General features: G+C 42.3%; 2 protein-coding genes and 1 long non-coding RNA gene across 4 annotated transcripts; 2 read left to right on the forward strand and 1 right to left on the reverse strand.

The window, feature by feature from the left end:
• Positions 1-1,230: 1,230 nt before the first annotated feature.
• On the reverse strand, positions 1,231-2,789 carry LOC145423756 (uncharacterized). The gene is made up of 3 exons (XR_013904798.1): positions 1,944-2,789; positions 1,747-1,858; positions 1,231-1,666 (listed from the first exon to the last, which is right to left on the reverse strand). It is a non-coding gene; the product is annotated as an uncharacterized LOC145423756 (long non-coding RNA).
• An 8,758-nt stretch (positions 2,790-11,547) lies between these two features.
• Positions 11,548-16,971, forward strand: LOC145423757 (uncharacterized). Of its 2 annotated transcripts, XM_080296505.1 has the most exons (7): positions 11,548-11,734; positions 14,341-14,409; positions 14,509-14,686; positions 14,781-14,866; positions 16,370-16,450; positions 16,649-16,704; positions 16,899-16,971. In XM_080296505.1, exons 2-5 carry the CDS (start codon positions 14,375-14,377, stop codon positions 16,371-16,373), a joined length of 303 nt encoding a protein of 100 aa, XP_080152631.1. In that variant the 5' UTR covers positions 11,548-11,734; positions 14,341-14,374; the 3' UTR covers positions 16,374-16,450; positions 16,649-16,704; positions 16,899-16,971. The 2 variants fall into 2 exon arrangements, with proteins under 2 accessions (XP_080152631.1, XP_080152630.1); XM_080296504.1 differs by lacking the exon at positions 11,548-11,734 and having other exon boundaries at positions 12,943-14,409.
• A 309-nt stretch (positions 16,972-17,280) lies between these two features.
• On the forward strand, positions 17,281-21,371 carry LOC113014588 (ubiquitin carboxyl-terminal hydrolase 37-like). The gene is made up of 10 exons (XM_080296414.1): positions 17,281-17,721; positions 17,966-18,248; positions 18,340-18,463; positions 18,549-18,700; positions 18,806-18,905; positions 19,046-19,122; positions 19,300-19,408; positions 20,019-20,076; positions 20,245-20,402; positions 20,489-21,371. Exons 2-10 carry the CDS (start codon positions 18,145-18,147, stop codon positions 20,492-20,494), a joined length of 888 nt encoding a protein of 295 aa, XP_080152540.1. The 5' UTR covers positions 17,281-17,721; positions 17,966-18,144; the 3' UTR covers positions 20,495-21,371.
• The last annotated feature ends 1,751 nt before the right edge of the window (positions 21,372-23,122 follow it).

Raw genomic sequence — 23,122 nt, forward strand, 5'->3', positions numbered from 1 at the left:
GAGCACAGATTAAGCGAGTCACCATGGAGACGGAGGGAAAGAAGGCGCGGTCAGTGTATCTTACAGCGCTTGAGGCCGAAATTCTGATGGCAGCATATGCCGATAACATGCAAATTCCGTGGAAAAAAAGTAACACAGCCTCAGCTGCAAAAGAAAGGGAGCATGCATGGCAAAACATAGCCGACAGAGTCAATGCGTGAGTGTTAATTTAAACATTGATCGAGGGATTTCCACCCATTTAACACGTTATTTTATCATATGTTATTTTATTTGTTATTTTATACATTTTATTTTTTGATGTGACGTGAGCGCAGGTGCAACCCAACAGGCCCCAAACGTTCCTGGCAGCAAGTAAAAATGAAATATAAAAATATAGTCCAAACAGGTAAGGTGTAATTGTATTATGAGCCATAGTGCTTGGTCTGTTTGTCCGATGTAAATCAATTGCAGTTAGAGGCTACATTAATTTTCTTTCTGTAAGCACTTATTGAAATTATCTGAGCACATTACAAGTACATATTTGCTTACTCTGTATGCTCAAATGTGGCCCGTTATAGCCAACAGAAAAAAAGCGGAGGCCCGAAAAACAGGTGGGGGTCCTCCACCACCACCACTCACAGAGCCTGAGCAGTTGGCCCTCAGCCAAAACAGTGGGCGCCCTGTGGCCGAAGGCATCTCTGCGGGGACATCCTCTGAGTCAATAACCTATGCCTACATAGGGGGTAAATCCAAAATAATACATGATGTGCATACATCCTTTCTTCACAGTCACCTTTGCAGTGCTGCTCATTCATTTGATAAACTCTTTACCATAATGGATTATTTTGTAGTGAAGTTATTTTCCTACTGATTTTGCCTTCCCTCAGGCTTGGTTGTCTTTGAGAGCATAATGACAATGACGTGTAAGGTGATTGGTATGTTTGTTAATTGCCATTTGGTCCCTTGTAAGTTATAAGTGACCTGTATAAACCTCATATTCTATCAGTTGATGGTGGTGGTGTACTGCATCTGGTGCAGCCTCCTGTTGAGCCAGACCAACATGCAGTTATGAGTAATACTCCACAGATTATATGAGTTTACAGTAGAACAGCAATGTTGTTAATTTCTTTACTACAGGAAAATAATGAAGAAACATTGACAGCTGTTACAGAGGAGGAAGCAACAGAGACACTTTATGAGGTTTACATCTTTTAATACTTTGTGTACAGGAAACACAGGCGACCAATAAAGCCAGTTGAACAAAAAATCAGTTTATTCTTCTTTCAACATGTTGAGGTGATGGGTCAAAAGAAATGATTGTGACATATGGTGTCTCTGACTGCTCTTCCATCTTGTATGTCCGTGGGAGGGTCAGGATGTTCATGGTTTGGATCACTGCTGATGTTTGGTTCAGAAGGACAGTGTTCTCCTCTAATTGTGGCAATGTTGTGAAGAATCACACATGCCACAATAATGTCACATGCCCTTTCTGGGGTGACCCTGAGTCTTTGCAGGCACTGGAACCGGGCCTTAAGCATTCCGATAGTCATTTCAATTCTGGCTCTTGTCCTGCAATTAGCCAGATTATATCGCTGCTGTGGGCCCGGTTCAGGGTCAGGGTAAGGGGTAAGCAAATAGGGTAAACATGGATACCCCCTATCACCAAGCAAGTAGCCAGTGAACTCTCCTAAGACAGAAGGATACACTTCAGTTCAAATGTCCCTGAAGCAATTGGTCTTTATATATTTTAAAGTATTCTCAACTCACCATGTCCAAATTTTGTGCTCAGTGTACATTCACGGAATATTTGTGAGTCATGGACAGAGCCTGGCCACTTGGCTTCCACATTTGTGATAATGTTGGCAGCATCACATATGATCTTCACAGTGCAGAGAACACAAATTAGCATCCATTACTATGATGAAATAATTTGTTAGTTTGAAATGCTACAGGGAACTATGTACCTGTACATTAATGCTGTGGAAAGACTTCCTGTTCACATAGTCTCCTTCATTTACTGAAGGAGCAATAATTGGAATGTGAGTACCATCTATACAGCCAATCACGCCTGGGAACCCTGAAAATAAATGTAAAATTTAAGTAGTAGTTCAAGTATCACCACATCATACATTAAGTTTTGGTCATCCTGATACCTGCAATTTTGTGGAATCCCTCTTTGATAAATCTTGTGGGTCTATGACCGGGGAACACCACAGACGAGTACAGGAGACGTTTCAGTGCAACTGTAACATTCCTGACTGCCCGACAGACGGTAGCCTTGGAAACGTGCTCAGCGTCACCAATATTATACAGAAAGCTCCCGTTTGCAAAAAAACGAAGTGCAATACAAATAATATGTACAGAACTGAGAGCATGTCCGCGATGTGTCACATGCGTAATATATGGCCTGAGGATGTTATCCAAATAAATTATAGATTGTGCTGAGAAACGGTAACGTTCGCACAGAAAATCATCAGGTAATGATAAAATGTCCAGACGCGCTCGAATCACTCTCTCCCGGCGGAGAGCTCTGCGGAGAATTTGGGCTTCGATATCTACCGGCTCTTCAAGGAAGGGACACGCCATGTCTGACACTTCCTACTGTCAGGTTTCCGACAAAGGGGCGGAGACAGTCAGGGTTAGTTGTGGTAAACCTGCTAGGGGGCAGGTTAGCTTCACGGCGTGTGTCGTCATAGTGACTCACTCAGGCTGCAGCTGAACTCGCTTTGTGAAACCGAAAACCCAGAGTTTTCGTTAACTCAGGGTATACTTACTCAGTTTTTCCACTAAACCGGCTTCCTGAAACAGGGCCCTGGTGGTGGTCAGAGGGCCCGGTGGCGCCAGTGTCCGGCAGCCTCGCCTCTGTCAGTGTGCCCCAGGGCAGCTGTGGCTACAATGTAGCTTGCCATCGCCAGTGTGTGAATGTGTGTGTGAATGGGTGAATGACTGAATGTAGTGTGAAGCGCTTTGGGGTCCTTAGGGACTAGAAAAGCGCTATACAAATGCAGGCCATTTACCATAAATCTCACATTTGATGATGGACCACAGGTTCTCAATGGGGTTCAGATCAGGTGAACAAGGAGGCCATGTCATTAGTTTTTCTTCTTTTATACCCTTTCTTGCCAGCCACGCTGTGGAGTACTTGGACGCGTGTGATGGAGCATTGTCCTGCATGGAAATCATGTTTTTCTTGAAGGATGCAGACTTCTTCCTGTACCACTGCTTGAAGAAGGAGTCTTCCAGAAACTGGCAGTAGGACTGGGAGTTGAGCTTGACTCCATCCTCAACCCGAAAAGGCCCCACAAGCTCATCTTTGATGATACCAGCCCAAACCAGTACTCCACCTCCACCTTGCTGGCATCTGAGTCGGACTGGAGCTCTCTGCCCTTTACCAATCCAGCCACGGGCCCATCCATCTGGCCCATGTTAAGGTTCAAATATTGAGGAAGGAGAGTAAACACAACCATGGTCCAGAAGAGCTTGGTCAGACAATTGATTTTAATGAATACACGCGTGGGAAGACCAGTTCCGTTCGCAGACAGGGCTGATCTCCGACTTAATCAAAGCATAAACAGATTTTTTATACCATCAGGGCTTGAACTTACTGACGCCCCCCTCATCAAGACTCACTCTCATTTCATCAGTCCATAAAACCTTAGAAAAATCAGTCTTGAGATATTTCTTGGCCCAGTCTTGACGTTTCAGCTTGTGTGTCTTGTTCAGTGGTGGTCGTCTTTCAGCCTTTCTTACCTTGGCCATGTCTCTGAGTATTGCACACCTTGTGCTTTTGGGCACTCCAGTGATGTTGCAGCTCTGAAATATGGCCAAACTGGTGGCAAGTGGCATCTTGGCAGCTGCACGCTTGACTTTTCTCAGTTCATGGGCAGTTATTTTGCGCCTTGGTTTTTCCACACGCTTCTTGCGACCCTGTTGACTATTTTGAATGAAACGCTTGATTGTTCGATGATCACGCTTCAGAAGCTTTGCAATTTTGAGACTGCTGCATCCCTCTGCAAGATATCTCACTATTTTTGACTTTTCTGAGCCTGTCAAGTTCTTCTTTTGACCCATTTTGCCAAAGGAAAGGACGTTGCCTAATAATTATGCACACCTGATATAGGGTGTTGATGTCATTAGACCACACCCCTTCTCATTACAGAGATGCACATCACCTAATATGCTTAATTGGTAGTAGGCTTTCGAGCCTATACAGCTTGGAGTAAGACAACATGCATGAAGAGGATGATGTGGACAAAATACTCATTTGCCTAATAATTCTGCACTCCCTGTACATCAGAAATTTCTGTGGTTATACCAAGTATGGACTGTTTTGGTGAGATAACAAATCTCCTTTTTAAAACACTGAAAATTACCTCCATTATATTTTCCCACCAATCCCGAAGTGCCGAACAGCTCCATAAGATATGTAAAATCAAAGCATTTTGACCATCACATCTCCAACATTCGTCCGTAGAGGCCAGGTTCCATTTATACAATTGTTGCGGTGTTCGATGCCACCTATGGATTATCTTAAATTGAATCAATCTACTGCCTGTTTCTTTATACATAGTATTAATATTTTGAAAACATGAATCCCATTCAACTGAAGATATGTCCAATGCCATGCCCTGGGCCCAGTAGCCCTTAACTTTAAGGAGAGGGTCAGCTGACCGTTCTTGCAATAAGTGATAAATCTTAGAGGTAATGCCTTTACCCAAGGATGATCTTGAGAGCATGACTTCCACAGGGCTGTCCACAGGACAACTCAAAGGGGTTCCCAGCCACTTCGATAATGAACTATGTATTTGGACATATCTCCAGAATTAATTACGCTGCAACTTATATAACTCCACAATTTTATCAAAGCTTAAAAAACATTTAGTCCCACAGTCAAATAAATCTGATACATTAAGGATGCCTGCTTTACGGCACTGTAACCAGTCAACCGATGTCCCTCCAATTAAAATTATTTTATTACTCCATAAGGTTGCCGAAGGTGATTTAATAAAGTCCCAGCGACCTGCCCTATGTAATTTAAACCACAATATCTTTGCAATTATAGGATGGGTAGTTTTATGACTGGTATCAAACAGCTCCCTCCAAGGAGAAATACCGCCATTAACTTCCGTCTCTATATGGGACCAGATGGGTTTAACTGGTGCAGTAGGTAACCAAGCTCTAAGTTGTTTCACGTTCATCACCCAATAATACCATTGGAAATTAGGCAATGAAAAACCTCCTTGTTTTGCACTCGCTTGAAGTTTCTTAATACTTAAACGATGTGGTGAGCTATCCCAAAGAAACTGCCGCATTAAAAAGTCTAGATCTTTGAAATACTTATCTGGAATGTGTAATGGAATATTAGATAAAATATAAAAGATCATGGGTGCAGTCATCATCTTAATACAACTAATTTTACCCCATATTGTGAGACACACTCTGGACCATCTACCAAATTCCATTTTTATCCTTTCAAACATTGGCTCCATATTTGCTGGAACCATCTTAGTGTAATCCGAGGTAATTTGTATCCCCAAATACCTCAAACCATTCACGGACCACAGAAACTCCCTGTCACGGCGAGTGAGATAAGCCGTATAAAAATAATAAATGAGGATCCAATCGCAGGCAGTAGTGGAGGAGTGAAGGTGGTTTATTGGACACGAAATAAATATAGACAAACAGCAAATGGAGCACAAACTAAACTAGACTGGAGACAACTAAACTACTGAATACGAACCGGAACTCAAACATGAAGCAAGGTGGACGACGGTACAAGATGGTGACGGCAGGGAACACACGGATGAAACATGGTGGAAAACACAGACAGACCAGCAACTACAATGACAGAGGACACGACTTAAATACACACAGAGAAACACAGGGGAATTACACACAGGTGGTGGACAAAGCTGGGAATAATCAACAAGACGAGACAGAGGTAAAACTGAACACACTCACATGGGACGCAGACCTTCACAATAAAACAGGAAACGAGAACACTACACCAAGACGCAGACCTGACACTGAGAGACAGACAGAATGACACATGGAACCTGAACTAAACTAAACGTGAGATACAACCGAGAACAAATCCTTAAACATGAATAAACAGAAACATAGAATTCTAATAATAATAATAATAATAATAATAATAATAGGGCAGCACGGTGGCACGGTGGTTAGCACTGTTGCCGCACAGCAAGAAGGTCCTGAGTTCAATTCCAACATCAGGCCGGGGTCTTTCTGTGTGGAGTTTGCATGTTCTCCCCGTGTTTGCGTGGGTTCTCTCCGGGTACTCCGGCTTCCTCCCACCGTCCAAAGACATGCAGCTTGTGGGGATAGGTTAATTGGATAATCCAAATTGTCACTAGGTATGAATGTGAGTGCGAATGGTTGTCTGTCCCTGTGTGTTGGCCCTGCGACAGACTGGCGACCTGTCCAGGGTGTACCCCGCCTCTCGCCCTATGACAGCTGGGATAGGCTCCAGCGCCCCCCGCGACCCTGAAAAGGACAAGCGGAAGCGAATGGATGGATGGATGGAATAATAATAATAATAATACTCATAACGCCCAAAACCACAACAAACATTCAAAAATAAACTAATCAATCAAAACTCAAAATACTGGGTCGAAACTGACCCAGAACCATGACAGTACCCCCCCCCACCTCCAAGGGCTGGCCCCCGACAGCCCCAAACAAAAAGACAGCAACAAAACAGAGCACCAGACCAGGGTGGGTGGAGGGGGTCAAGGAAGGAGGGTACGAAACCAAAAACAAGGGGCTGAAGCCCAACCAGATGAAGGCGGAGCTGAAGGACAGGTCGAGCTGGCTCTGATGGCGGTGTGGCAACCGCAGGACCAGATGAGGCAGGACCAGACGAGGCAGGACCAGACGAAGACGAGGCAGGACCAGACGAAGGCGGAGCTGAAGCCGAACCAGATGAAGGCGGAGCTGAAGCCGGACCAAACGAAGACGAGGCAGGGCCAGACGAAGGCGGAGCCGGACCAGATGAAGGCACGGAGGCTGGACCAGGCGTGGATGAAGGCACGGCAGCGGGACGGCTGCGGAACCAGACAGTGGTGATGCTGCAGGCAGTGATGCTGCAGGAGGTGATGTGGATGCAGGCAACGGTGTAGAAGCCACAGGGGATGATTCAGCAGGTGGTGGCTAAACAAACTTCCCCGGACCGTCAGCAGACGTGAGGATGTGCTTGCTGGGTCCTCCAGGACCCCCAGCAGACGACACTTGAGGCTGGCTGGGCTCCTCAGGCCCTCCAGCCGACGAGGCAGGATGCTGGCTGGGTTCACCTGAACCCCCAGCTAACATGGCTTGAGACTGGCCCCTCTGGCCCTCCAGTGGAAACAGACACTAAATCAGCAGGCACGGAGACCTCTGCCAGTGTGGACACTGGCTGGGACTGAGCAGCACAGTGGCTAGACTCAGGCAGCAACAGTGGGATGCAGTCCTCAGAGGGCTGAAAGTGTTCCCCAATACACTCAGCAGAGGACGGAGGCGGACGGGTGAACTCACTTGAACTCTCAGGGGGTGCTGAGAGCTGAGACTGTTCTGGTGAGTTCTCCGGTGAGGCTGCTGGCGCTGGCGTCTTGACCTCTAGGGGTCCAGAGTTGGCTGGTGACTGACACCCAGCCTCTGGGGAGGCCCTAGAGGGAGCAACTGTCTCTGACATGGCCAGCTTAAGAGAACCAGCAGATATTGTGGTGAAGTGTGTTCCCTGCTTTGAATGAGATAGTGAGGATGGTGGCTGAGTAAACGAGCGGACAGACAGCTGAACTGGTGGCGACAGAGCAATAGGCAGCGAAGCGGCTACAGAGTGACCTACAGGTAGCGGAGACGACTGTAGTGGAGTTGTAATAAGTGGTGGAGTGGGTGACTGAACTGAGGGCAGCGCGGCTGCTGACTGAACTGAGGGCAGCGCGGCTGCTGACTGAACTGAGGGCAGCATTACAGGCCTGGCATTTGACTGGGATGGAAGTGAGGATGGGACAATGGAGCGGACACGGTCATAAACATGGAACGAGGGTTCAGAACAGGCAGTCTTAGAAGCTATGGCCATGGGTGAGAAATCATTGTTATCCTCAGTAGAAACACAAAAAATTGCGGTAGCGGCGGGGGGGTGTAGGTGAAGCTCGTGGAGAACGAAACTCTGCACGAGCGGATGCAGAGAGTCCAATAGCCAGGGATAACCGGAAATAAGGTGTTGTAGGTTGGCTTCCACAGTGTAAAGAGAGGCGTCTCCCTCATGCTCTAACCACTGGTTAATTAATCTAGAAGCAGAGTCAATAACGGCCTCCCGAAGCTCCCTGGGTGGACTGAATGCCGCTGGATCCATAGCTGGCTGGTCCGTACTGTCACGGCGAGTGAGATAAGCCGTATAAAAATAATAAATGAGGATCAATCGCAGGCAGTAGTGGAGGAGTGAAGGTGGTTTATTGGACACGAAATAAATATAGACAAACAGCAAATGGAGCACAAACTAAACTAGACTGGAGACAACTAAACTACTGAATACGAACCGGAACTCAAACATGAAGCAAGGTGGACGACGGTACAAGATGGTGACGGCAGGGAACACACGGATGAAACATGGTGGAAAACACAGACGGACCAGCAACTACAATGACAGAGGACACGACTTAAATACACACAGAGAAACACAGGGGAATTACACACAGGTGGTGGACACAGCTGGGAATAATCAACAAGACGAAACAGAGGTAAAACTGAACACACTCACATGGGACGCAGACCTTCACAATAAAACAGGAAACGAGAACACTACACCAAGACGCAGACCTGACACAGAGACAGACAGAATGACACATGGAACCTGAACTAAACTAAACGTGAGATACAACCGAGAACAAATCCTTAAACATGAATAAACAGAAACATAGAATTCTAATAATAATAATAATAATAATAATAATACTCATAGCGCCCAAAACCACAAACATACATTCAAAAATAAACTAATCAATCAAAACTCAAAATACTGGGTCGAAACTGACCCAGAACCATGACACTCCCAACTGTTTAAATAAAGTATGGGGGCAGTGTCCTGACATAGGCATTGCCTCTGATTTATCCCAGTTGACGCGATACCCTGAAAGCAGCGTAAAGCTTTCTATACATTCTAATAGGGCTGGAATTGACTTCCCAGGCTGGGTCATAAGTAACAACACATCATCTGTATATAATAGAAGCTTATGTTGACTATTACCCATCGAAATTTCAAATATATTTACATTATTTCTCAGTTTTTGTGCCAAAGGCTCTATAGCAATTACAAAAAGACCGGGGCTAAGGGGACAACCCATTTTTGTGGATCTCAGTAAAAGGAATAGGTCTGATATGAGCCCATTCGTCAATACTCGCGCTGAAGGCGAATCATAATATCTTTATCCACCTAATAAAATTGTCACCAAAACCAAACTTTTCTAATGTCTTAAACAGATAATCCCACTCAACACAATCAAAAGCTTTTGCAGCATCCAGCGATAGGGCCACTGTTGGATATACTGAATCATATACATAATTTTGCAAATTAACCAACCGCCTAATATTATCTGAACCATAGCGGTTTGGAACAAAACCAGATTGGTCTGCATGAATTATTTTCGCCATTACTACTTTTAATCGACCCGCTAAGACCTTTGCCAAGATCTTTTGGTCAGAATTCAGCAAAGATATGGGGCGGTAACCACTTGGGTCTAAAGGGTCTTTCCCAGTTTTAAGAATAAATGTTATAAGTCCAGAGTGCATTGACTGAGGTAATGAGCCTACTTTGAACGCCTCATTATAAACATCGAGCAACAGGGGACTTAACATATCCTCAAATGCTCTATAGAAATCCAATGGTAACCCATCTAATCCTGGAGCTTTATTAAGTGGCATACTGTTAATTGCACGGGTAATCTCCTCCACTGTAATTGGAGCATCTATAATCTGCTGGTCAGTAGTAGAAAGCTGTGGCAGGTTTAAATCAGTAAAGAATGCTTCGAATTTCTGTTCATCTAAACTCCCTTGTGTAGAATAAAGATTATTGTAAAAGGCCCTGAATCCATCATTTATATGTCTAAAAGAAGTTAAAATAACCCCATCTGATTGTCGTATGCCTGGGATATGGTTCATACTGTCTTTCTGTTTAAGACGGTATGCTAATAAACGACTCGGCTTTTCTCCCATTTCCCAATATGCTTGATTAATGCGAAATAAAGCGTATTCTGCCTTTCTGTTGTACAGTACATTCAACTTATATTTAACTTTAACAATTTTATTCAACGTAACTCTGTCTTTTGTATGGGAATGTACTGCCTCAAGTGCCTTTAATTTGGCTTCTAACGTAATGATATTCTTGTTAGCTGCCTTCTTTTTAAAGGAAGCGTAAGAAATTGTCCTCCGCCTTAAGTATGCCTTCATAGCATCTGTCAATGGAAAATTGTATTTAGTAGTCAGTATAATCTTTTAGTGATATAAGTTTGCATATGGTAGAATACTGCTTGTAGTTATTTGTATTAGGAAATATTTAACCATGTATGCTTAGAGGCATATAATTAATTGTGTAGTGACAGGATGTGTGATCTCTAACAGGCTGCAGGCTTGGTGTGCACCCCAGGAATGCACCCCCACGTCCTGGGAGCATGAGAGGTTGCACCTTGTTTTATTGTTTTAACATAGCTATGTCTGTTTTAGTCTAAGTGCCTTTTGTTTAGATGAACTGCTGGACTTCCCCACCGTGTTATCTAGGGTGAACCATCTAGGGTGGGGGAGACTACCCTCTTTGTGACCAAGGATGTACCTTTTGTGCTTTTATGTATATGACCCTTTGACAAGCAGTAACACACACACACACACACACACACACACACTGAAGTATAAAATAAAGACAAGGGCAAAGCTCAGCGCGAGTCTCAGTCTGGAGGCTGCCCTTGCTAGCAAGAAGTTCTGTGTGTTTCTCTTCTCTGAGTCTTTACTGAAGAAGTGTTTTAGAATATTTTCCCTAACAGCATCCCACCAAGTAGCCAATGTAGTGTCCTCTCGATTATTTGTCTGTTTGTAAAATTGTATTTCATCGCTTATCAATTTAATAAACCCAGAGTCTTTAATTAAGGACACATTTAAATGCTATCTGCGGCTTTGAGGAATCTGTAAAATATTTCCAAGACATAGAAAAATTGGCACATGGTCCGAGAATACTATATTAGATTAGATTAGATTAGATAGAACTTTATTAATCCCTCGGGTGGGTTCCTCTGGGAAATTCGATTTCCAAAAAAGCACAGCACCGACAGAAGTTACAGAGTTACAGAATATTATATATATATATATTAGGGGTGCAACGATATTCGTATCGATATTGAACCGTTCGATACAGTGCTTTCGGTTCGGTACGCATATGTATCGAACAATACAACATTTGTAATTTATTTTATCAACTTTCCTTCTGACGATGCTGTCTGTGTGGAGCGCTCAGTGAATCTGCGTTCGACTACTCCGCCTAGGCTGCACTGTCGACCCTAGGCGGAGCAGTCGAACGCAGATTCACTGAGCGCTCAACACAGACAGCATAGTCAGAAGGAAGAGCGCAGGGCAAGCTAGCAAGACAGAAGTTAAGCTCTCCTTGCAACATGGACGTTCCCCACTCTCATTCAGATCTGGCGTTTGGAATTATTTTGGTTTTCATGTGACGTATGACCCTGAACATAAGCGAGTCATGGACTAAAGTAAAACAGTATGTTGGATGCGCCATGCAATGCTCAATTACATGGGTGGGAACTAGTGTGTTAGCGCAGTTAGCTCGTTAACGTGTTGGCCGTCTAGCCCCATGCACGGGGCGATCGGCGGTAGCTCGTTAACGGAGATTTGCCGTGTTGTGGCGTTAAGGTCATTTCAACGAGATTAACCTGAAAGCACTAGTGGGAACACAACGAATATGACTGCACATTTACATCATCTTAGTGCAAAGACAAAAACAACAAGCATGCTACTAACTTTAGCCGAGTCATTTAGACAGCTGTTAGCACATGATTCTCCTTATGCTGCTGAGAATATAGCCCAGAAGAAGCGGATAGTATAGCTTTTATTTTGGAAAGAGACATTTCTCTGTAATAAACTCTCTTTTCCAAAGATGAGTGATTCCTCAATCAGATACAGGGCTTGCAATATCGCTAGCCCGACGTCCCGGGGCGACAGCACTGATCTGTGAGTGATGATAATTTGTGCACCAATTCCTCTGACATCGTCTTATTAATCGTTAGCTTACTATGCAAACATGACAAGTGAAATCTCCCGCAGCAAGCTTAAACATGTGAGAGGTTGATCGCGCAGAGAATCGCTGAGCTTATGTGAGTGCATGTGTAAAAGCAGCAGGATTTATATTTGACTACGATGACCTGGATGACTGAGAACCTTCACAGACAGATATATATTTTAGTTCTGCTGAGCCAAATAAGACAGGTCAGGGTGAAGAAGTGACAGCCAAAGAAAAGCTTACCACAAAACTGAGAAGTTATGACAAATCAGACTATAAGGCAAAAAGAAAGTGCAGCTTTATGGTTTCATGGACAAAAGAATTTCTGTGGCTGCAATATGACGAGCTAAATAACCAGGGCTGCACATAAGTGGTCCGCAGGTGCGCATTCGCTGTCAAAATAAAAAACACGCACAAGGGTTAGGGTTAAATTTAAAAACTGTACTTTTGAGTTAAAATATATATTTATAATTTTAATAAATGACAAATTAAAAAGGCATGAACATTTTTTTTGTATCGAAAAAATATCGAACCGTGACACCAAAGTATCGAACCGAACCGAACCGTGAATTTTGTGTATCGTTGCACCCCTAATATATATATAATACACACACACACACACACACACATACATATATATATATATATATATATATATATATATATATATATATATATACAGAGACAATATAAATAAAATATACGAAGGGGATAAATAGAATAAATAGGAATAAAAATAAAAATACAAGTGAATTGCACATTTCAAGAATTGCACATTTCAAGTATTGAGTCTATTGCACCGTTGACTATTTACAAAAGTATTGCACAAAAGGTATTGCACAGTGAGGTGAAGAGGCACTACAGCTTAGTTACCAATACTTGAATCTATAGAGTTATTCACTAAGGCTTCAGAAATAAGAAAGTAGTCGATTCTAGTATAAACATTATGAGGCGGAGAGTAAAAGGAATATTCCCTGCCTTCTGGATGCATTGTCCGCCAAATATCATTCAGACCTAAATCTGAGGTCATCTGCCTTATGGCAACTACAGATTTACTCTCTGTGCCTCTCCTAGGAAGTGATCTATCTAGGTCTTGATCCAGTATTTGATTAAAATCTCTTCCTACCACTATTTGTGCACCTTCTAATTCCAAAAGATACTGTGACAGGTTGTGAAAAAAGGCGAGTATGTCCGCATTAGGTGCATAGATATTACATAAAATTATTGGTGTGTCCAGTAGTTGTCCATAAACCAATATAAATCTACCTTCCTTATCTGTTATTACTTTTGTTTCAGTAAAGCTAACTGCTTTATGAATCAGAACCGACACTCCCCTACTTTTACCAGTTCCAGGACTGGAAAAGACTTTACCTACCCAGGAACATTTAAGTTTTAAACTCTACAGCCTTAGCCAAGCTGGCAACCATAGCTGCACTTTGTCTGTTTTGTTCCTTGATATCCTCCAGTTGTGCTTCAAATTTTTTGTCAAGTCCCATAATGGCTTCAAAAATAGTTTTATTGGAGATATCATCTTCCTTCTCTGAAGATTTTGTTCTTTTCTCCTCTGGCGGTTGTTTTGATGGAGTTGGCGGCGCCGAGTCTGCTCCCCGTTCTCGCTTGTTTAAGCCCACGTTGGCAGCTTCAGTGCTAGCATAGCCATGGTCACTGACTTTAGCATGCGACGACGTCTTAACATTGGGGTTTGACGGCACAAATTGCAGCTTTGCATTCTTAATAACCTTTTAGACAAATTGCATCAATATGATTGTATTTGGTCCCCCTTTACAAGCTGGCTTTCTGTAACTTGAAGAACAGAGGAGTAATGACAGAGTGGTGGTGTGGGAATTGGTGTGCGAAGAAAGAATAGGATAACTTCCCTTTGTTTTGTTTTTTGTTGTTGTTTTTGTTTGTTTGTTTTTTAAACTATTTATTTATGTAGTTATCCTTAAGCTCTGTTATTGAAGTTTAAAATGAAATAAATAAAAATTGTTGATGATAAAAAAAAGTTTAAACTTCAAAGCTCATGCATGCATGCACATCCAGTGCTCAGTGTCTAATTGTGTGTTTGTGTTTTTACCTTTTTGCAGTAGCGCAGTGAAACATTTGGGCGGTGGATAAATAATGGAAAATAAAATTCAGACTACAGACGGCTTCAGGTGAGTACACGTGGTGCACAAGGACCAAAGCTCACCTTCTCAACCTGGACAAAATGAATTATTTTACACTGATACTGTAAACTTTTGTTTGTGTGTCAGGTTTCCATACATCGGAAACAGCTGCTGCATCTGTAATTCTGTCCGTCCCGAGGAGAGTCCACACTCTACATCAGATCCTTGGCTCACCTATAATGACGCACAGGTGCTGCACACAACTGGATCTGCAGCTTGTGAGGAACAGCAGCACTCAGCCTACATCCTGTTTTACAAGATTAACGTAAGAAGACACAGCATCTCATCCTGAAGTGAGAGAATGGCACGCCAGCTGCAGCCTAATCCAGTCTCTCTTCTTTTCTTTTTTCGGTGCCCAGACACCCTTCAGTTTCATCATGTCATCCCTAACAATACAATGTAGAGTTGGATGGAGGATGAAGACAGCAGAGAGCAAAAGAAACAGGTAAGAGCAGACAGGTAGTCAGAGTTAACAAAAACTTTTAAAGCCAGTGTAGCTTCTGTTTTGAACACATTTATTGATGACAATTTTACATAAATAAGCAGTGTGTTATACTGTTATCAGATGTGGAGTCTCACGAACCACTTTAATAGTGACTTGTGTCTCAAATACTGTTTATTTGTCTTAGTTACAGATAGTGAAATAAAAATGGAACGAGAAGCGTAGGATTTTGAATTGATACCATTGGTGCATCTACTAAAGTTCTGGGGTCAGTTTGAATATCAGTGACCTTGACCTTGAGTTCAAGTTTTCTGAAAATCTTGTGAATGCTACAACTCTGTGACGAGAAGTAAGTCTCCTAGGTCTTTAAATTTGTATATAGGTGAATCTAGTAGGAAGCTGAAGGGTTGCACTGCGGGCCATCTGTAGAGGTGTAGAGTCAACAACCTGTCTGTGAACGTGGACAAAACAAAAGAGATTGTTGACTTCAGGAGAGCACAGTGGGATCACTGCCCACTTAACATGAATGGATCCTCTGTGGAGGTCGTCAAGAGCACCAGATTTCTTGGTGTCCACCTGGCGGAGAACCTCTCCTGCTCCCTCAACACCAGCTCCATAACCAAGAAGGCCCAGCAGCGTCTCTACTTCAAGCAGAAGCTGAGGAAAGCCCATCTCCCACCATCCATTCTCACAACCTTTTACAGTGGGACTAACAAGAGCATCCTAAGTAGCTGCATCACTGTCTGGTATGGTAACTGCAGCGTATTAGATCGCAGTACCCTACAACGGATTGTGAGAGCAGCTGAGAAGATCATTGGAGTCCCTCTCCCCTCCTTATAACACCCGCTTGCTGGAGGACCCCACACAGCCTTCAAACACACTCTTCACCCTGCTGCCTTCTGGAAAGAGGTCCCAGAACATCCGGGCCCTCGCTACCAAACTACGGAAAAGTTTCTTCCCACAAGCCGTCAGACCCCTGAACACTCAGTGACTGCACTGGCACACGCACACCTTCACACATGTCACTACCAAGCACTTATCTGCAGTATCTCACACTCATACACATACATACAGACACCAAGTTACTTTTGCACAATAGTCAGCATTTTGCACATTTCCATTGTCTTGTGTCTGTATCGTCCTGTTCTGTCTAGTTTTGCACTGTTTTGTCTTATTTATTTTTGCAATTTATGCACACTGCACTTTATGTAGTCCTGGGTTTGTCCGTATATGTCATATATAGCACCAGGGTCTCGGAGGAACGCGGTCTCATTTCACTCTGTACAGTACCTCTGCACGTGGTTAAAATGACAATAAAAGCCACTTGACTTGACCTGTATTTTGTAGCAGTTGCTTGGAGACGAGCACCATACAGTTCAAATGAGCATACATTCCAAAATATGCAAATGAGCCCCATACATCATAATGCTGATGTTTGCTGTTCAGGGTATGAACGTTCTATGCTGAAAGTTTATAAATATACAACCTTTGACTGCTTGTTTTCAGTTGAACTTTTGCAAAGCTGAGGAGATTTTGGCTGCGATCACATCAAGTCCAAAGATGTTTAAACTTCTTTTTCACAGAAAGGTAAGTTTGAAGAGACTCGCAGCACATTTCTCTGAATGTTTTCTTATGGTAAATAAGCATTTTTGAAACTTTTAAGGAAGCTTCTTGGATGATTTCTGTAAAAACTGAATTTTGAATCCAAATGAAGGATATTGTATTTTCTTACCATATACTTTGTTTTATGCCATTACTGATGTTGCTTTTCTTGTTTCTAAACAGAAATCACACAAACAAAACGTGGCAGAGAAGGAAATTCCTTCTACGTCTCATCAGAGGTAAAGAAATGCGCCGCTCTTTAATGCTGCTGGAGATATTTATAGAGTAGAGTAGTAGTAGTAGAGTGTAAATGTACAAAATACATGATTTTGTTCCATTACAGTTATTAATTTTTATCTGCAATCTCCAGCATGTACTCCTTGTTAAAAATTTCCACTTTGAAAAATAACATTTACACTTTTGTCCTCATCAGCATCCCGGATGCTTGTGTTGCTGAAAATGGTCAAAAGAAGAAGAGAAAATGGAGACACCTCTGCTGTTCCTCGGTTTGCTTTTACACGAAACATATGAAATGCACATTCTCTTTAAATTGCACTTGTTAATTTAAAGTGACTTTACTTTTTTAATAAACTTATGTTTGTTCGTCCTCTGCAGCAAACTGACAGCGATGCAGAGGCAGAGAGCAACACTGTGAAGACACAAAAAAAGTGTCGCTGGTTTCTTTTTAAATTCTGGAAGGTATGTTTTATGGAAAGAGTCACTGTCATCAAGCATTTACTCACCACAGTTAAATGCGAAGAATTAAGAGCAATTTAGCACATCCATGTCCTCAAATTAAGTTCAAAGATGTTTAAACGTTTTTTTTTTCACAGAAAGGTAAGTTTGAAGAGACTTGCAGGATGTTTCTCTAAATATTTTTTATGGTAAATAAGCATTTTTGAATCTTTTAATGAAGCTTGATGGATGATTTCTGTAAAAACTGAATTTTGATCAAAACCAAATGAAGGATTTTGTATTTCATAGGACAAACTTTAAAACTCAATTTAAAGCATGAATAAATTGTTTTTAATTTATTTAAAGATATTCCTATATATCTGCTTCATGAGCTGACAGCTCACTAAAGTGATAAATAATATGAAATAATACCAAATTTTCTAACTGGACACTTTTCATGGAGAGACTCCCTTGGTATGTTTGTTTTATGCCATTACTGATGTTGCTTTTCTTGTTTCTAAACAGAAATTACACAAACAAAACGTGGCAGAGAAGGAAATTCCTTCTACGTCTCATCAGAGGTAAAGAAATGCGCCGCTCTTTAATGCTGCTGGAGATATTTATAGCAGTGGTTTAGTTGGAGCTGTTTTATTTCCCTTTTATTGGCATTTTTCTTCCACCTTGTGTATTTACATCTTTTTTACTACTTTTGGACATCCTCCAAAATGTTTCAACTTCAAAGCTCATGCATACATGCGCATACACTGCTCAGAATCTTGACATCTTTCCTAATTTTGTGTTTGTGTTTTTACCTTTTTGGAGCAGTGTAGCATGCGGTGGGAAAAAAATAGAAAGTCAAACTGGGACTATAGACTGCTTCGGGTGAGTACACGTGGTGCACAAAGACTCACTTTGTCAAAGTGGAGAAAATGAATTATTTTACACTGATACTGTAAACGTTGCGCGTGTGTGTCAGGTTTCCAAACATCGGAAACACCTGCTACATGAACTCCTGCCTGCAGAGCCTCCTCAACATTGAGGAGTTCATAAGAGACATCAGGCGTCAGGGGGTTTTGTGGAGCACAGATCCAGAAGCTCAGCTCTTAAGGTGCGCTACGTCAACCTTCTACTTTCTTCAAAAACCTGAAGAACAAAGAGATCTAACAGCAGAAATGTCTGTTTACCCTTCCTTTCTACAGAAGGCTTATTGATGTCAGGGACTGTCACGAGTCAACAGATTATGGCCTTAAAGATCACCACCTAAGAGCTTTTAAGAAGGCATTCAGCAGTCAAGCTCCTGAATACACCGGCAGTGCACAGAAAGTGCGTCAGCTATTTGGACATTTCGTTTTTTGCTTTACCTTCTGATTTTGATGTACTGTTTGAAATCTCTCTGCTTTTCTTTCAGGACGCTCATGAATTCCTAACATTATTCCTCGATGAGGTCAAAAGGCTCACACCTCACCTGGAGAGGAACGCAGCTCTCCTGGGCCAAAGTTATAGCTGCCCAGTAGAAGACCATCACATTTTTAAAATGGAAAACATGAGGACATGCAAGAGGTAAGCCTGTCTTTCAGAAACGCAGAGCTGGTTGCAATATTTTCATATACCTCTTTTCCACGTACCTGATCTTTACTTTAACTACGTTACTCCTGAAATGTGTAGCTGCGGTCACCAATCATCACAGCAAGAGGAATTCACCAGCTTGTCTCTAGACCTTGTTCCAGAGGGGTCTATTATAAACATGTTAGAGACATACTTGAAGGTAAGATCACAAATTCCAATAGAGTTGTCGTATCAGCGATCTTAACACACCTTTTTTGTTAGTGTTTGTGTGCATGTGTGTGTGCATATGTTGAGATTTCTTTCTACCATAAAGCCTGTCTTCTCTGTGCTGTTGTTCAGGAACAAGAAATAGAATTTCGCTGTGATTGTGGAGGGACGGCCTCAGAACTGAAGTCGTCTTTTGATACACTGCCAAGGTGAGTAAGGTCACATCAGAATTGATCGACTGACCAGGTTTCCAAACTGTGGCGCATCAAATATCAGAGTTCTTCGAGACAATACTTGAGCAGTCGTTTTCTCCCATCTTCTGTTTGTGTTTGACACTCATTCTTCTTATTTTCTACCTTGTTTGTGTTTTTTTTCTTTTCTGCCAGAGTTCTGATCTTGCATCTGAAGAGGTTTGGCTTTACACAAACCTACAAGATTAAGAAGGTGGATGACCCCGTCAGGCTGCAGAGGGACTTGGTGGTGCCATCCAATCAGGTAAAAACAGACTGCAGAACGTCTCAGGCTACGTCCACACTAGCCCGGATAGATTTGAAAACTCCGTGTCCACACTGGCGTTTTCAGTCATTTTCAAATAGTTGTGCGTCTGCATTGAAACGGCCGAAAACGCTTACGTTCCAGTCCTGCGCATGCGCAAAAGTGAGTGAGAATTACAGAATTTGAAGAAAAGCTATCCGGAGCATGTACAAACTGATATTAATCTTTTTTAGGGCTGTCAAAGTTGAGAGCAATCAAAACAACTGCTGTCTAATGCACTCGGCTTATCTTTGTTTAATTGCTCACATGACTGCATCACATGACCAAAATGCGTCATCGTTTTAGAAAGTCTGCGTTTTCGAGTGTCCACACTGCGATGGGACAACTCCGTTTTGAAATGTATGCGTTTTCGAGAGCGTTTTCAAGATGCTGTGTTTTTCCTTGAGGAAAACGCCGTCTCGGTGTGGACGGGAGGTCAAAGCGGAGAGAAAACGATGCGTTTTCAAACGAAAACGCATTAGTGTGGACGTAGCCTCAGCAAATCAGCTTAATTATGGCACTGATGTGAGACTTTATGAAACTAACACTCTTTGGATTTGTTCCTTCTCAGGGTGGTGGCTGTTATAGTCTTTGCAGCATCATCAGTCATTATGGAGGCACAGAGTCAGGTAAAACAACAGACTTGTGACAAACAGAAAATGAAACTTGTTACTTTTCAGTGAAGGACTCACACACAAAAGCTTTTGATGTTCTAAGAAGCACTAAGTCAAAATCACTGTTTGCTTGAATCAGTTGACTTCCAGAAGTTGGATTCATTTGTCTTAATGTGATTTCAGGACACTACATCTGTAGTTCTGTCCATCCTGAGGAGAGTCAGCACTCTACATCAGATCGCTGGCTCACCTATAATGACGCACAGGTGCTCCACACAACTGGATCTGCAGTTTGTGAGGAACAGCAGCAGTCGGCCTACATCCTGTTTTACAAGAGAAACGTAAGAAGACACAGCATCTCATCCTGAAGTGAGAGAATTTTTAAATGTCCTGTTACCTTGTTAACCAGTTTTGTCTTCATTCTCAGTTCTGAAACAGGAAATGGAAGGAAGGAAGGAAGTTAAGGTCATCATCATGCTGAGAAGGAAAAGCAGTCGTCCCAGCCCACCATCGCACACTGGAGGACAAGTATAGGTAAGTATTGCCCTCAGGAGGGAGGGTCCTGCCAGAGAGCCTGGTCCTCCCAAGATTTCTTCCTCCAGGAGGGAGTTTTTTCTTGCCACCGTCGCCCCACATTCACTGGTCTCATCAGCAGGGACATTTTTAACCTCCTAAGACCTGAACTTTCATGGCATGCATTTTTAATTCCTCTGTGCCATTTAGGTTGATTGGGACCCGATGAAGGTAAAAACCAAGACATCAGATTCAGACTATCTTTTTTTTGTTTCTCAAAAGAATGAGATCCACATATGAGGACATTCATTTTAAATTTCGATTGAACAGTGGCAGTGTCATGTCCTCCCTCATAAGTGGATATCAGGTTTTTGAAGAGCAAAATTTTGTATTTTGGTCTAGACAACCCAAAATGTTATGTCTACATATGTGGACACCAGGTCCTAGGAGGTTAAAACAAAATCTACTAGAGATCGTCCTTTTCTGGACCAGTGTTTGGCTTGCTCTCTGGGAACAACAAATTAGTGCTGTCAGCATTAACGTCATTAGGTAAAATGACGTTAACACTGACAGCACTAATTTGTTGTTATTATTATTAATATTATTATTAATTTATTTGTAAAATAAATTAAATTTAAAAACCAAAGAAATGATTTAATTCTTTATTTTATTTTGTTTTATTAAAATCAAAATAACAACAAAAACAAAAAAAACTAATAAAAAAATATTAAAAGTATTCAGCAGTGTTTTGTGAATCTTGTAATGAGCCTTAGTTAAGTTGATGTCACAGAAGTTTCTGAATCATTTAGATTGTTCAACAAACTGATTCACTCAGGTAAAGATGGTGAGCTGGAGCAATGGTACCCTTGGAGTTCAGTTTAAGTTTTCAGACAAATATTCCCTCGATCAGTTGCAGCTTCTGCTTTTAAATAAATGATTTAGCTGCAAATGTTTAGCTACAGGTAGCAAAGTCCAAAAGTGACACCAGCCAAACATGCAAAAAATGCAAGATGGTGGTGCGCACAGATACAGCGGCTCTATGCTCTCCACTTACCCAATTTCACTGTGCAAGAAACTGCACAATGACAATAAAAAGCTCTAAGTCTAAAACAGTTTCCTGTCCAGTAAAATCGGGCAATTATTCGCTCCAGAGTTTTATCCTACTCCAGGTGAGCAGCCATCGACTTGTAATGAGCCAGCTAAAACAATAATTTCTCAGTGGCTCTTCTGGCACCAACAAGTGGGTGTGTTCTTCCATCGTGCAAGTGTCACGACACACTGAACATGGTCTGAACATGGATTTTCCCTCAATATGTCTTTTCCACCAGTACTATGGGGTATTTGTGAATATCCATGACTGACCCGGCCAGGTGGCCAGCTGGTCTTTGGACAGGGTCACGGCAGTTTCAAGGTTCAACAAAATCCCTTTCACTGACAGACTGAAGGAAAGCTCCTCAAAAATGGAGGGTCTTCAAGCTCCTCAGTGGCAGGAAAAGGTTTCCCGGACCCAGTGTTGTATATTTGTTTCCCAAAAGATTGAACTAGTGGAGAGAAATCAGGTTCTGAAACCATCCAGAGGACAAAGTCTCCAACTGGTTTGTGGAAGTCCAGTTTCTCCAAATTAATCAGCGGGTGAAATGTCTCTTCATGGATGGTTTTGATTCTGTTGTTATTCACGAACAAAGCCGTCAAAGCAGCATATGAAAGAAAGTCATCTTTCATTGTTGTCTCCAGCGTGTTAAAAGAGAGATCGAGCTCAGTGATGAGTTTTGAAGCGGCTGCAGGGACTTCTCCAAGGTTTTGGCTCGAACAGTCGAAGGATGTTGTTCACAGTGGTGACACTGTTGACTGGTGATTGACAAGCACTGAGATACTAACATGACAAACACAAGAAACATCATGACTTATTCTCCTGAGTGCCTGCAAAACACAAACACAAAATCAAACTCAAAGCTTTTCTCTCAGATGCTGGTGTGGCACAATCTAATGATAAAAAAGGTCATGCTAACAGCTTTTGGAGCACAGCTGCACAAAATAACAGCTTTTGGAGCACAAAATGCATTACAGGTAAACCCAGTACCCAAACATGTTAACAAGGATAAAGAAAAAATCTGAAACAAAAGCAGGTAGTGTGGTGATTTATGTTGTGAGGATGCTTTCACTCCCATCAAAGTCACCCAGTGTTGAGAACCCAAATGAGCCCAAAAACCTCAAGTGGCTGCAACCAACAGCGAACGTCAAGAAGTGGATACTTGCATGTTGAGCCAGAAACATGCAGAAAACCCAAAAGAGGCAAGACAGCACATCTTGGTCCCACTCAGGCAGTACGAACACCTGGAAAGAGGAGCCCACAGTTCAGACCCAAGGTCACTGGTAAGGACACCAGCCAGTTATAAGTCTAGTTTTAATTTTCATTTTAGTGTTATGGCCTTTCTAAGGGTGGCCAGACCATAATATGAGGGTGATCCACCCCTGTCTGACCCCAAGCAGCACATCACACAACCAGTACAATTTTGATGGTGATTTTTTTTCACAGTGATTGAATTCT

The sequence above is a fragment of the Astatotilapia calliptera genome, chromosome 22 (genome assembly GCF_964374335.1).
Source record: "Astatotilapia calliptera chromosome 22, fAstCal68.1, whole genome shotgun sequence".
NCBI lineage: Eukaryota > Metazoa > Chordata > Actinopteri > Cichliformes > Cichlidae > Astatotilapia > Astatotilapia calliptera.